The following is a 15,997-nucleotide window of genomic DNA, read 5'->3' as shown; positions in this document are numbered from 1 at the left end:
AAGCTTTTTGACAGTCAAAGGCTACACGAAGTTATCTCCCAACTTCTCTGGCCTCTGTGTTATTCTAAGTGCTTTAGCCTGGACTCAGAGTAGATTCAGGGAAGGAGTTACTATAGGCCTAAGTACTTGTCTTGGATTGAACTGTGTCCCCAAAAAATATGTGTCAATTTGGCTAGGCCCTGATTTCCAATATTGTGTGATTGTCCACCATTTTGTTATCTGATGTGATTTTCCTGTTATAAATCCTACCTTAATGATGTTAATGCGGCAGGATTAGAGGTAGTTATGTTAATGAGGCTGGACTCAATCTACAAGATTGGATTGTGTCCTGAAGCAATCTCTTAAGATATAAAAGAGAGAAGCAAGCAGACAGACGGGCGGCGGGGAGGAGACCTCATACCACCAAGAAAGCAGTGCTGGGAGCAGAGCGTGTCCTTTGGACCCAGGGTCCCTACACAGAAAAGCTCCTAGTCCGGGGAAACAATGATGAGACGGCCGACAGAGAAAGAAAGTCTTCCCCCTGGAGGTGACACCATGAATTTGAACTTTTGGCCTACTTTACTGTGAAAAATAAATTTCTCTTTGTGAAAGCCATCCACTTGTGGTATTTCTGTTATATCAGCACCAGATGATTAAGACACTCTGGTTTAGAGCTACATGGAACTGCACCTTCTTCAAGAACACTGCTGACCTGTATGTTTTGAGCTGTGGCTCATCAGGTTTTATTTCTCCTTGGATGTAATTCTCCCTGCTTAGTATCTTTCAGGATTGCCCCATGTTTCCATCCACCAATGGTGTACCCTTTCATGTTTCCCCAGGCTATTATCAATTTATTCATAAAAATGTGTGTTTATATAGGTACATATGTACACATACACCTCTTCTATCATCTCTTGGAATTTGGAGGTATGGATACGTGTGTGGTGGTAGTATGGTTAAAGAATATTCATGAGCTCAGCCCACCATCTTGATGACTTTCTCAGTTTCATCGTTTGCTACACTGCCTGTCCTCTAACATTAATATGGCTGTTTCTCTACACCTCACACTCATACATCAACTCCTACTTGATATCTTTTCTTAGTTTTCTTATAGGCATCTCCAATTTAATGTTCAAAACTGAATTACTGATCTAACCCCCACCAAATCTGCTCTATCCAGGGATCATTCACATGCCAGAACGCTTGGAGTGAATTATTTACAATTCCCTTTCCCTCACATATCATCAAGTGGTCCCTACAAAATAGATTTAACTGCTTTACATCTCTACTGTTGTCAGCCTTGTCCACGCCAACACCATCCCTCATCCTGACTGGTGTAAAAGCCTCCTAACCAGTCTTATTGCCTCTCCTCTTCCCCTCTAATTCATTCTCCCCAGAGTACCCAGAGTCAACATCTAAAAATACAGATCAGATCACATCACTCCTTTGATTTAAACTTACTTCTCACTGTTGTTGGAATAAATCCTAAACTCTTTCACACTAAATTCTATCTCTGAATTCAAACCTGTAGGCGAGGGCCCTGTTTACTTAACGACTTCTTGAAGTTTATTAGCCTGACTGTATTCTACAGTTTTGACTTCCCCTTTCCTTCGTTCCACTACCTTGCTGAGGCACTTCATAATTTCCTCACGAGTTAATGTAACTATAATTTCTCTTAACTACAATACCTGTATCACAAAATTGCCATAGTTGTACTCCTTAGACACCAGGCATTTCTATCTAGTTATAAGTAGATCAGTCCTTTCAGCAACTATCCTTCTCAAATGATCAAGTCCATTAAAGGTTTGGATGCCTCTTAGTGAAACCTGCTATAAAACAGGAATACTCCCAGCTAAATCACAATATAACAGATTAGTCTGGGCTTTGCCACTGAGTGATCTTGGGTAAAAATCCTAACTACTCCAGGACATGTCTTCTAGGACGTAGCTTTTTTTTATGTCAAACGAGGGGAACGGCTATATGACTCTGAAGGTCTCTTTCACTTCTACTGGGCACAGATTATATGACCTAATATTTTTTTTAGAGAAAGTATAGTACCTATCACTCAAATCCCATGAAAATTATACAGAGGATAATATTTTATTTCAGGTTTGAGAAGAAAAGAATTTGACTTGAGGCTTCTGGAGACAACCCAAGCCCACATGTCATTCTGCTATGACCATGGATTCACTTTGCCAAGATTTAGTACTGTTCCCAACTGCCCAATGAACACAAACAACCTCAAGAATCAAAAATACTGGAACTACAACTCCTACTATGACTACTACACAGTAACATCAACTGGAGGAATTTAGGCTACTCTGAGTGATAACTAAAAATTAACTACAATAACCAAACAGGAACGGAAAAATAAAAAAATCAGGTGAAGTAGGTACCAAAGACTTCTTCCCAAAAGATCAATAGTTCATACTGCATTACGCAAAGATGTAATACCCCCTTGCTCCACATTCTACCTCTCCCCTCTGATTTTCATAATAATGTTAAAAGGAGATGGCTCGCTAAATTTAAGTTACTAGTCTGATCTAATGTTTTAATAGGCTTTAACTCTAACTACAGTTGATTCTAAGTCTTAATCAGTTAACACCAGAAAAAAAAAGAATTCCCTCTTTTCCTAATAACTTAGAATTATCTTCCCATCAACTGTACAACCTTTGAAAATGGGAATCTACTTCCACTGACACTTAATTACTATGCCAGGCTTGAGTACTGCTCCCTGTATGGATGGATTTCATAAATTATATGATCCACATTGCTTTACCTGATACATTCCAACTCCAATGTGCTTCGGCTCAATTTTCACTAGCTCAGCTAATGGATCTTGTACACGTCTTGCTATGGAAACTGAAAAAAACAGAACCAGAAAACAAGTAAGGTTTAATGTGAAAAGCAGTACCCAGATAATTACTTATAATACAAGCACTTAATCTCTTCCTTCATTTCCCCTCAAAAAAAATTTTTAATTAAGTTTAAAGTTCTCTTTCTTCCATGTAAAAAGTGGATGCAAACTTTCAGAATTCATTATATTGCCAGAACTTCTGGGAATTTCCTAGCACAACCTGAAAGGGTTATAGATTTGGAAAAACAAATAAAAACACATAGTTGCTAGACTTACATAATTACCTGGTCACTCTTTAAATACAGTGCAGTAAGTGTACCTCATGCTATTAAAAAAACTAGTAGATATTTGTTTTAAATAGTCCTATATTATTATAAATATGACATACGTTTGTACATCAAATATGTTTATGAAGACTGGATCCTGATAATAGTGAATAAATGATGGAAACATTTCTTAATGCAACCAGAGATCAATTCACTTGGCTAGTGAATACACTTGTATGACCTTGAATATGATTGTAAGATTATCCTGTGAAGTAATTTCCTTGAGTCCCAACTGGTGGACTCCTAACACACAGTTTCTAGCCACATCCCTTTCTTGACCATCACAACCCATGTTCAACAAACTTGATAGCTAACTTCAAATATTCCTTTATCTATCTTATGATTTTACTTGCTCATCATTTATTGTTACCAATATTTTTCCAAATGTTAACAAAGCTTCATATCTAGTTTGTAAGGTAGATTTAGTTCGTCATTAATCTTAGGCGCACCTCTGAAGGCAGCCCTTTGTTTTTCCAAGTAGCATAGTTACACTGAGTCCTTACGTAAGAACAGCTGCCACTTTCTAAGCACGTGAAAGCTAGTCGGTGTCACCTACTCACATAGAAGGTTGGATGGAATGTAAATTAATAAAGTGAAAACATTAAGACCATCAAAGGAAACCCCATGCCTGTTTTCATGTTAAGCTGTTCAAGGTCTGGCAACAGAAGCCACCTCTTGCAAGTGACTATGAGATTCTCAAGTCACTGATTTGTATCACCTCTCTCATCATAGATAAGATCTACCGTGAACATCAAGTTCACCGCACGGCCGTTCAAGTCTTTTTCACATACTTTATTATTACTCGTAACATATAGTGACAATGGCAGCTTGCAAAGCATGCTTAGAGACCAATAAACTGGTGTCATACAATCTGTCTAGAGCTCTCACAGAAGTGATGGGGATTCCAAGTGCTTCTCCACATATACCTTTCTTATCAAAAATCACAAAAGGTTAGTTAGTGTAAACATAGCAGGTTACAGAAGAAATGCTTCCCTTTAAAATAGCCACACTTAAAATTACTGATTGAAGTTACAGTACTACCAGAGAGATGCCTGATGCTCTCTAAAGCAAATATTACTTCATCCTAGCCTTTAAATATATAATGCAATAAGAATGATTTTCAAGCTTACACATACATTGACAAAATACCTTTCGTTAAGAAAAAAACAACCCACAACAGTAGACCAAGTTAAAAGAATACAGACATCAGAACATTCACTGCATAGAAAGGCAGTATTAGAAATTCCATAAAGGGATATCAATAATAGGTAAATCCCTCAAATATACCCCTTCAGGAAAATACACATTATGAAAATCTAAACTTAGAAATTGGTTACAGCAGCTATATAATTTTATAAGTGTGGGCAGACTCCCAAATTTATAAATTTCTGATTTATACAAACAATTTTAAACTATTTTTTCTACCTAGTCACCTTCTAGCTGGTTCAATGCTAGTGTCTCTTTTGTCCATTCTAACATTATTAAATGCAGCAGAACAACAGATTGGAAATGATGGTTTCTAGGTGACATACTAACTTTACAACATGTCCTAAAAGACTCTGGAGGTAGTGTCCCCAGTAAAAAACTTCAACATAGATCTTAATGTTTCTGTAACTGATATTTTCCTGTCAGATGCTGTTCTACTCTAGATAGCATAAATAATCAAGCATGGAAGGGAAGGAAGGAGCGGAGAAGAGAAAAACATTGTTTAAAGGAGAATTTTAAAAGTAGCAATCCCAGGCTCTGGAGAGAAGACGATGCTATTTTTCTGCTGGCGGAATAACCAAGAAAAGAGTTGTTTAGTAGCCAGTAATAATGCAATAATGCTGAGCTCTAGATTGAGAGTGATCAGGCTGACAACAGATTTCTGAATGTAAACAAGAGCTGAGGCAAAGGGGCTTTAATAGATTGCTAATCTAGAAAATGAAGAAAGAAAAAGAGTCAATGCCCACAATTTGGGGAATATTTACATTTTGGGACAAAGAGGAGAAGGGGGAAATAGTAAAAGAGGCAGAGAATGAATGGTGAGTAGAATATGTAGCTATAGAAGTCAAAAAGACTTCTAACACAGAGTTATCACATGTCCTTAAATTTTCATACCTAGGTGTATACCCAAGAGAAATGAAAACGTATGTCCACACGAAAACCTGTACATGAATGTGACAGCAGCATTATTCACAATAGCCAAAGGGTAAAAACAACCCAAATGTCCATCAACTGATGCCATGGAGAGACAAAATGTGGTATATCCATACAGTGGAATATTATTCAGCCATGAAAAGGAATAAAGTCTTGATACATGCTACAGTGTGGATGTATCTCAAAAACATTATACTAAGTGAATGAAGCCAGTCCCAAAAGATTACATATTGTTATGATTCCATTTATACGAAATGTCCTGAATAGGCAAATACATACAGGGCTAGTATAAGTCAGAATCGACCTGATGGCAACAGGTTTGGGTTTTGGTTTGGTCCTGAATAGGCAAATACATAGAGACAGAAAGTAGACTGGGTGTTGTCAGGGGTTGGGGACAGTGGGAAAGAGGAATGATTGCTAATGGGTACCAGGTTTCTTTTTGGGGTGATGAAAATGTACTAAAACTGGATAACGATGACAGCTGCATGACTCTGTGAATATACTACAAAACACTGACTAGTATACTTTAAAAGGGTAAATTTTATGGTATGTAAATTATATCTCAATAAAACTGTTACATATTTTTAAACAGTAGTATGTCCAAATGTATGCCAAATACAATTTTACCCTCAAGTGAACTTAATATTTTGCTGTATCACTGCTATTATTCATCATTGTTCAGATAATTCTAGTCAACACAATGTGACAAGAAAAGAAAGAAGGAACAAATATTGGAAAGACAAAAACTAGATCATTATTATTATTTGCAGATGATGATATTCTACCTTGAAAACCCAAGAGAGTCAAATGAAACTATATGAGAACTGGTTTCAAGAGACCCTGACAAAAACTGCTGCTCTCCCATACATTATCAACAACCAATAAGAAAATATCATGGAGAAAAATCTATTCATAATATAAAAAATATATATAAACAACCTATTTGTAAACAAAAAAAAAAAAAAAAAAAACCCCAAACGTGCAGAGCCTGGATGAAGGCATAAATTTAACAGAATTTTGTTCTATACCCAACAGACTTTTAAAAATATTAACTTAGTGGCTCTAGGTATATTTGGAAAAAAGAAATCCATGAGTGCAATTTTAAAAAAAGATGAGAGCAAGTCATTACAAGCCACAGCAATTGAGAAAGTCTTTCATTGTGGCAGATTAGACAGATCAATGAAAAGAAGACAAAAAGTATACATAGGAGTCTTAATTTTTAATAAATGATAATGTATTAAATGTTAACTCAGTGCGTAAAGGAGGACATTTAATAAATGATATTCAGACAGAAACCTAAGCATCAGAGAAAACAACTATGTCAGACACATCAGAGTTGGGGGAGGTGGAGAAGGAGGAAGCCAAGCCTGAATGGGACATGTTAGGTAAGCAACCAGAACTACCTCATACATGCACGACCTGCACAGCCATATGCCCTGAAGGCAACATTCTTCCTCGTTCACAACGTGTCTTATAGCTAAAGGATAAAAGGGGTCCATGGGTTTTGGCCTTCGATTACAAGAGATATCTAGAATCCTAAAACTTAAAGAGTAAATAAATTTGTTGCCTATAAGACTGTACTACAGTGTGAGCTCTTTAAAAATTGCCTTTTTCTTTTATCCAAGAACATCAATGTGGACATTTTTATTTTTAAAGTCCAATCAATAATCACCTGATTTTATCCTTCCCCTTGACATCAGACAGAACAGAGGAAAATAAGTAAAACCTTCCCATGATGTCTTTTTCATTCAACAACTCCAAATTAGAATTTTTTTCACTATAAAACTTATTAGAATGTAGTTTTAAGAATGATCTTGATGCAAATTTATTATAATCCTAACCCTCTAATTAATAAGTAAATTCTGAACAAGAAGCTGACAAACCTGTTCACCTGTTGACAATATTATTCACTGTGATGGTAGTGGTGGTAGTTACATGGCTAGTGTAAGTTTTTCAAAATGCACAGGTGGTAGACCTAAAAAGAGTAAATTTTACATTATGTAAATATGCCTGTAAATGAACGAAATCTTTTATTTCTCTGAGAAAGATAAATTTTTCTTTATTTTTCTGTCTGCACAGTCTCTAGTTCCTCTAAGTTGCTCTTTTTCCCCAGTGTATTTTGTCACCTGGTCTTCAGAGTAGAAGCTTTCCTTACATGTTAGTGACCCCTGACTGTCCACCAGGGGCAGGTACTAAAAAGGGAACTGTAAGCACTTCACTCAAAGGTGAGGCTTATCAACTCTGGGCTTCACCATAGAAGGATCCGGCTATTTCTCTGTGGAATCTTCTCAGTTTCTTCAGGCGTTTTCTCTTATGTTGATCAGAATCTCCTAATCTCCTGCACGGAAGATTCAGTCCTCTCTAAGGTCTCTACAGACGAGCCTTGGTGGCACAGTGGTTAAGTGCTCAGCTGCTAACCAAAAAGTCTGTGGTTCAAACTCACCAGTTGCTCCATGGGAAAAAGATGTGGCAGTCTGCTTCTGTAAAGATTCACAGCCTTGGAAACTCTGTGAGGCAGTTATATTCTGTCCCATAGGGTCGCAATGAGTCAGAATCAACTCGATGGCGAAGCGTTTGGTTTGGTTAGGCTAAGGTCTCTACAGCAGCATGTAAATCTCTACTTAATCCTCCCTTTTTCAGTGAATACCTCCACCCTCATCTGTAACCTGTGTCCTCCAATGACTGCTGTTTCTGCTTCACCACTGGCCCAAGTGGTGTAATCTTGTCTCACCTTTACTAACTGTCACAGTATTATAGGTGAGACAAGATTACACCTTTCATCTATTTAACCCACACCAGAGAACAAGCCTCCACTGTTCTGCAAAGGCGGAAGGACTGTTACACAGCTGTGTGGAACGGGAGGTCTAATTGTTGTTTTTTAAAATGAGGTGAAATTCACATAATAGTAACCACTGTAAAGTGCACAATTCAGTGTCATTTAGTACATTCACAATGTTGTGCAATTACCACCTCTATCAAATTCCAAAATATTTTCATCATCTCAAAAGAAAACCCCATAGCCATTAAGCAGTCACTCCCCATTCCTGCCTCTCCAACCCATGGCATCCAGCAATTTGTTTTCTGTCTATATAGATTTGCTTATTCTGGACATTTCACGTAAATGGAATCATAAGTTACGTGGGCTTTTGTACGAGCAGCTTCTTTCACTTAGCATAATGGTTTTAAGGTTCACTCACATTATAGGATGTATTAGTACTTCATTCCTTTTATGGCTGAATAATATTCCAGTGTATGGATATACCCCTTGTTGTTTATTCATTCATCCTTTGATGGTCATTTGGGTTGTCTCCACGTTTTGGCTATTGTGAAGGGTGCTGCTATAAACATCCGTGCATATGCATAAATGTTTGCTTGAGTACCTGCTTTCAGTTCTTTTGGGAATATACCTAGGAGTGGAATTGATGGGTCACATGGTAATGCTGTATTTACCTTGGTCTAATTGCTTTTTAAACTCACTTTCAATCTTATTTTAGACCCACACTCAGTCCTCCCAACATACTTCCAAAGGTACCAGGTACCATTTCCTGAACCATTGGGGGCGGGGGGTGGTTCCACGATCCATATCAAGTTAGTTCTGTTTTCTACAGTGCTGGCTAGGATTTAACTTTCTCAAGTTGGGTAGGTCACTCAGTACTCATCCATCTGCTTCTCAGCTTCAAAACTGTTACTGTTATTATCTGCTCTCCCATACTCTGTCCTATGGGCTGATGCCTTCTTTATATCACATTAAATCAGCTGCCATACAATTGATTTCAACGCATGGCAGCTCCATGTGCATCAGAGTAGATTGTGCACCACAGGGTTTTCAATGGCTGATTTTTCAGAAGTAGATCACCAAGTCTTTCTTCCGAGGTGCCTCTGGGTAGATTCAAACCTCTAACCTTTCAGTTAGCAGCTGAGAGCGTTAACCATTTGCACCAGCCAGGGACTCCTTACATCGTATCAGTATCATTTCAATTGCATATCAGAAAGTAGGATAAGGGATAATGGGTGCACTCAATCTTCCATTTTTAATGAGAAATTCCTAATAAACATTTTTATATCATCCATCTACCATTATATCCAACCAATTTAAATGCCTCTCATGTAAAATATATTGTGGGAGATATAAACATATATAAGGATGACCTCTGTTTTCAACAGCTGACAAACTGGCTAGGAAGATGTAGTAACACGAGGGTAATTTTCTTACATATGTTTAACACTTGTATGAACGTCGAGGTTCTGTTATATTATAGAGGGTGGCAAGGTAAAACTCACACCCGTAGGAAGGTCAGGTCTCAAATGAAATATAAAGTCATCTGTGGCATCAATCACTAGGAAGGAGAAAGATTGCCAGACAGGAAACAGGAAATGAAAAGGAAGCAGACCCTAGAGACGATGAGTGGAGGAGACACTAGGCTTCTTTCAATATTTGTCACCAGGATCAGTCTTGGAAGACTCAAAGTGTCTAGGTAGATGTTTTGAGTTTATATGGATCAAACATGGCCACTGGCATGTGGAAGCAAGCTGAGACACAAAAGGAGGGGATACCTGCAGTGAATCACAAACTGAAGATAAAGCTAGACTTTGAAATCAGAGTAATTGGAATCATATGATGATTCCTCTTTTTATTATCTCTATTTTCACAGTCTTGTTGGCATGTTGTAATCTTGTCTCACCTATAACACTATGACAGTTATTAGAGGTGAGACAAGATTACACCACTTGGGCCAGTGGTAAAGCAGAAACAGCAGGCCCCAAGCAGTGGGAGGTGTGAGGAATTGTCACCTCCTGGACAATATGGTCCAACTATTTTTCCTACACACCATTGGAAGATTCCTTTTCACTGTCAACTTGGGAGGTTCTGGATTTTATTTTTTATAAAGTATCTTTTTATCATAGACGTTAGGTACAAAAATATTATGTACATACTTATTGGCTGTGTGGCCTTTTAAGCCTTAGTTTCTTCATCTGTAAAGTGGGAGAAACACTAAATACCTCATAGGGCAGTTGTGGTATTAAATAACCTAACTCGGGTAATGTTTGACATATATTATATGTTTAAAAAACATTGGTCTCAGCAACTACCACTATATCTACTCCTCCTACAATTATTATTATTATTGTTATTAGAAGACAAGCATCAAAAATGCACATAGTAAGGAAGCAGAAATCATGTTCAGCTGGTGTTACAGGGAAAAGCTTCACAGGATGGAATGAACAATCGAAGGGAAATTATAAATGAGTTTTTTTTGGATGTAAGAAATAAGTTTTTAGTATATACTTCAAGAAGAGCCAATGAAATCTGATGAAGACATTTAAGTAGAATAAGTAAATAAAAGGTCAATTACTAACAAAATAGTCTAAATATCTACCTATTATACAGAAAAATGCTTCCACCCATATCTAATAATTTTCTTATGATATCAATTACTTTCACTAGATGTATCAAAGTGCCGTAATTTTCTTATACACAAGATTTTAACTATTCCACACATCACGGAAACCACGGCAATTAGATGCAACTAAAATAGTCTATAAAATACTGTCACGCTATCAAATGCCAACCCGTTAGCAAGACAAGAAAAACGGACCATTTGACAAATATTTAGTGATAAACTAAAAGCCTATGCATGTACAAAACATTTGCACTACAACTATTTTATGTTAATAAAATATACTACTTTTTGCCAACAAACAGCTGTAATAAATATATTTTGTAATAATGAAGTTATCTTAGAGTACTTTATTATTTATATTATTGAATTCTCTGGTATTTAATTTTATTAAGGACTTTACTGGACTAATTTTCCCCCATACTCTTTAAAAACAGTATAGTACTTTCTCTTCTTTTCTGTAATTCCAATTATTATCCCAATCAACCACTTTGTTTCTATATGCTAATTCTTTTTCATGTGATATATCTTTTACATTTTCTTAGATTTTTAAAATATTTAAGCTTGCTACACATTTAAGTCCAAAATACCAAAATCACATACTTTTGTGATGGCCCACAGTTACCTGCACTTCTCAAATTCGGATCCAGTCCTGGCATCTCTTTGTTGGCTTCAGGGCTGACACTATAGATCGACGCTCCTGCTTCACTGACAATGCTGAGGAGAAAGAAGAGGGGGAGAATCACTTTCCAAACTTTCACCAGGTCAAAGAAACTAAGTGAATGAAACCAGGTATTATAAGAAGAAGAAAAATAAAATAAAAAGCAGAGCCAAATGCTCAACGATATTTACAGCATTTAATTTTTCATTAATATACAAGGGTTAAGCAATATTTGTTTGCTTTGCATAGGAAACATGCTGGCTCAAATCCGTGATGAATTTGTTCAGTCATCTTCTCTGTCTGTCACTGGTAACAAGAGACAGTTTGTAGGTGAACACAATGGATCCTCTCCCACGATACCAACTTTAAAATTATCAGAATATACTTGGCTTCTTCCATGTTTATAATCCATTACTGACTAAACATTTATGACTCCCATCTGAGTTAATCATTCTAAGAAATCTTGGAAAGCACACAGACACTTGTGTAGATATGTGTACATGTGGAAATACACAAAAACCAGAGCCATAAACATTGCCATTATCATTACCTGGTTATAATTAACAATCACAGCTCATAAAGGAAAGGGATCAGACAGGATGTCATCTCACTTCTTTCCAGGAGGGTTGGAAATGATCCTTTTAGTGAACCTGAAGCCTGCCTTTCACTTCAGGCAGGTGTGAAACCATTTCATTTAATCATTCATTCAATCAAAGCATCACGCAAATCATTTTTCCTTTCTTCTTTGGATCCAAATTCTTTACAAACCACACTGGGAACACTCTCTTACAGCTGACACTTGTATGGTAGTTGACATTTGTACAGTTTATCAATTATTTTAAAATTATAATTCTTTATGATATAATATGCAAAGAAAACATCATCTACCCTAAATATACATGATGCCTATGGCTCTCTACCACGTGACCACCTAGGTGTCAAGATTCAAATGCAGAAACATTTAAGTATTGAAATTTTAATCGACTCTTAGAAATTTCTCCCTTTTTCTGCTCCTCAGCATTTACTTCAACTCTAGGAAACAAGTTAATGGATAACTTTTAACTTATTGCTCCACTGTAACAATCGAACACCCTTAAGTAAGATGTGGAAATGAAGTTAGTTTGATATCCTCTGCCTGTGAAGAACTATTGACTGAGTTTTGACAACTATAACCCACCAAGCCTTGATAAGATTATTCTGGGGAAAGTGAAGATTTATAGTTTTTGCATCCAAGGTCTACTATCCTAAATTTCATATAGGAAAAACAAACACTTTGCAACTGAAAATTGAGGCTGCTTATCCTATTAGTCATCAACACCATCACCACGGTAACAGATAACATCTACTGAGTGCATATTATACATAAAGTACAAAACCAGTCACTTTAACAAATATTATCTCATTTAATTCTGTTATGGGGGTAGCGTTACTTTACAGACAAGTAATATACTCAAGGTCTTACAAGTGCTAAGCAGCTGAGCTGGATTTGAACCCCAGCCTGCTGGGCTCCAAAGTCTGGGCTCTTAACTGGCACAAGCAGAAGTAATTCCTGAATAGCTGCACAATTTCTCCCATTAAAATGAGAATTCATATTTTTGCACCAAACAACAAATGCAACGTCTTCTTAAGAAAGAACTACTTTCAGAAAACAACAGATGCGTAAGAATTTATTTCTCTCTTCCATGGCCTTCACCTTTAGATCAAAGGGTAAAGTGAGTTTGTTTTCTTATGTACCTAAGGTAGAATCTAAAGCATCAGGAGGCCAAATATGTTCTGTAATTTCAGAGACTGGTTTTATAATTAAAAGATAATTATGCTTTTCTCCAAAGTAAGATTCAGATTATGCTTATCTTCTACTATATAATGACCAAGAAGAAAATGTAATATGAAATAAAGCTAGACGTGAAGAAAACTCTTAGTGTGGCAATTAATATAATGCTGAAATTAACATACTAGAAGTGATTTTTCAGTTCCATTATAGCAGCACTTCCTAACTCAGGGCCCTTGGATATCTGGATAGGGAAAGGCAGGATTATAAACCCTTTAAAACATAAGTAAAAATGTTTGTGCTTATGTATTTTTTCTGGGAATAGGGTTTATAAGAACAGGGGTTATAACTTTCATTGATTACTTAAATAAATTCATGATCCCAAAAGAGGTTAAGAAATCCCACCACAGGATACGAATATTCAGTCAGCAGAAATGAAAAATTCAGTTTCAAAATGCAAGTCAATGCTCAATCTAACGAAGCCTTTTCTAAAAAACCAAGGTACCCATAAAGTGCAGGCTGGACTTAGTATTAAGAGAAAAGGATTATTTTTTTCTTTTCTTTTATCTCACCACAAATTTATTTTTTATCATTCCCCAAAAGCCTTCAAAGTTACAACTACTTAAGCAAAGGGAACTTAAATGGTAAATAAAAGTTCTAATTAACTGTGGCCTTCAGCAGTTGGGTACCTGAGAATTTGCTGGGTGATTCACTGTCTCTTGGAGGTTATAATTCTCAATAGACTGCAGGAAACTGTTGCAAAGAAAAACACTCAGATAATAAATATTCCTCCAAATACCATACTGCCACTTCTTTTAAACAGAGGAATACAAAACAGATGTGACACACTGCACCCAAAGATTTTAGATTAACATTAATATTAAATCAGTACAAAAATGTAGTAAATTTCATATGCTTTAGTTATTGGATAGCATGGGTCCAATAAACAGTTCACTACTACGCACAGATTAGAAAGCTTAAATAATCTAAATGAACAGAAAAACCTCAACACTGATTACTTCAATATAAAACATATAAGGACTTAGGAGGCATATGTGGCAAGAATTAAACGAAACAAATCAAACTGGGGGTGGTGATGATTTTTTCTAGGAGAAGTTGCTAAGAACAAAAGCTATAATGTGTCCCCCGCTTTTTCATTCCTATTCTGAGTTCATGTACAGAAATTCAGCAGAAAGTATGCTAGATTTCATGAGCCATTTACAGTTTATGGGGAAATTACTCCAATTATCTCTAAAATATTTTGAGGAAAACAAAAATGAACTTTGTACCAAATTCAGATATCTAATGAATTATCAAGTACTATATTGCACAGCACAAATTTCTCTCAGGAGTAAACAAATTAGGTTCAAAATCTTAGCAATCTGATCATTTTGCCATAATGCAGACAAGATCCTGAGCAGAATTTATTATTCAGGGGGAATTTAACTGACACAGCTACAATTCAACCAAGCTTTCAAGATTATTACAGTACTCTGAACCCCTTCAAATTGCTGCAGTTTAGACAAACACCTAAACTGATACATATGGTATCTCAATCCTCAAACATATGAAACTACATTTCAGAAGCTACCATTTGACCTATGTTATACCAGATCTTCAATTAAACTGGCAGTTTGAATATCTTATCTACTTTATTACTATTTTAGGGTCTTTCTAGATCTTTTTATTTAAAAAACCTTTCACACTCATAACCTAAAAACCAAGTCAAACACCCAGAATATAGTTGCATTCACTTTCAATAATTCATTAAAAATGTTTTACAAAAATCCTGTAAGTTAAAAATGCTCATTTTTTATCTTAATTGAAATTTAACGATGCTACTTATATAAACTTGATCATCTATCAACATAATTTTTCTTTTTAAAAGATGTATGCTGAAATTACAGAATTTATATTTTCACGGTTTACAAGTCTCTTCTAGCATAACAGACTGCATGTTGATGAACTTTTAAAACCAGGTTTACAAATAGTTTTCTTACAGTGACTACTCATTCTGACAGTAAGAGAACTGCAGTGTGTTTTACCAAACTGAGTGGGCGGAGTGGGGCAGAAAACTCTTTTCACAGAAAATTAGCTTGTTTGCTTTTTTTAAGTTATTGGGCTACTGGTTTTCACATGCATTTATAAGACTACATGAAGCCTCTGCATGAGTCTCCTTCCCCTTCGCCATTTGCTAAGAATGAAAATAACTTTGTTTTTTTTTTTTTAAAATAAATTATACGCTTCTTTACATATTAACATTAGAATTTAATTCAAAATTCTCCACTGAAATGAAAATGCAGTTATTTAGTAAGATATAAAAGATCAGCCAGGATATATTTTCTAAACTAATTAATAATATAGATGGATGTGTTTTTATTTTTTTCAAAAGTACACTAGAATTCCTTAAGCCATCTGAATACCAGCACTTTTCCCTCCTTCGTTCTGTCTACCAAAAAACGTTACTATGCTAAATGCCTAGCTCATCTCACTGAAGTTTTTTTTTTTTTTACACATATTGTTTTATGTCATTGGTTAACAACCCCACATGTCAACCATCTCCCTTCTCGACCTTTTTTTTTTTTTTGATGAAAATATACATAGCCAAAGACACACCATTTCAAAAATTTCTACATGCACAGTTCAGTGACATCAACTACGCTCTTCCAATTGTGCTGCTATTCTCACTTAAGATGAAGGCTTACAGAACAAAATAGTTTCTCATTTAACTGTTAGTACACGTTGCCCTATGACAATGGTTAACAACCTCACAACACATCAACAATATCCTTACCCAACCTTGGGTTCCCTATCACCGGCTTCCTTGTCCCCTTCTGCCTTCTGGCCCTTGTCACTGGACTGCTGTAC

At 36.1% G+C, this 15,997-nt stretch overlaps 1 protein-coding gene across 2 annotated transcripts in view; it reads right to left on the bottom strand.

Annotated features, from left to right (window-relative positions):
- Positions 1-15,997, bottom strand: part of SRBD1 (S1 RNA binding domain 1) — a 246,975-nt gene that overhangs the window by 83,373 nt on the left and 147,605 nt on the right. For both annotated transcript variants that reach the window (XM_023735454.1, XM_023735462.1), the window contains 2 exons: positions 11,326-11,417; positions 2,759-2,841 (listed from right to left, as the gene is read on the bottom strand). In XM_023735454.1, the coding sequence (XP_023591222.1) occupies positions 2,759-2,841; positions 11,326-11,417 (175 nt within the window). The remainder of the gene's footprint in view (positions 1-2,758; positions 2,842-11,325; positions 11,418-15,997) is intronic.

This window comes from Trichechus manatus, unplaced genomic scaffold, assembly GCF_000243295.1.
Source record: "Trichechus manatus latirostris isolate Lorelei unplaced genomic scaffold, TriManLat1.0 scaffold00005, whole genome shotgun sequence".
Lineage (NCBI taxonomy): Eukaryota > Metazoa > Chordata > Mammalia > Sirenia > Trichechidae > Trichechus > Trichechus manatus.
Note: the sequence above shows the minus strand (reverse complement) of the source record. Positions and strands in the feature narration are given on the sequence as shown.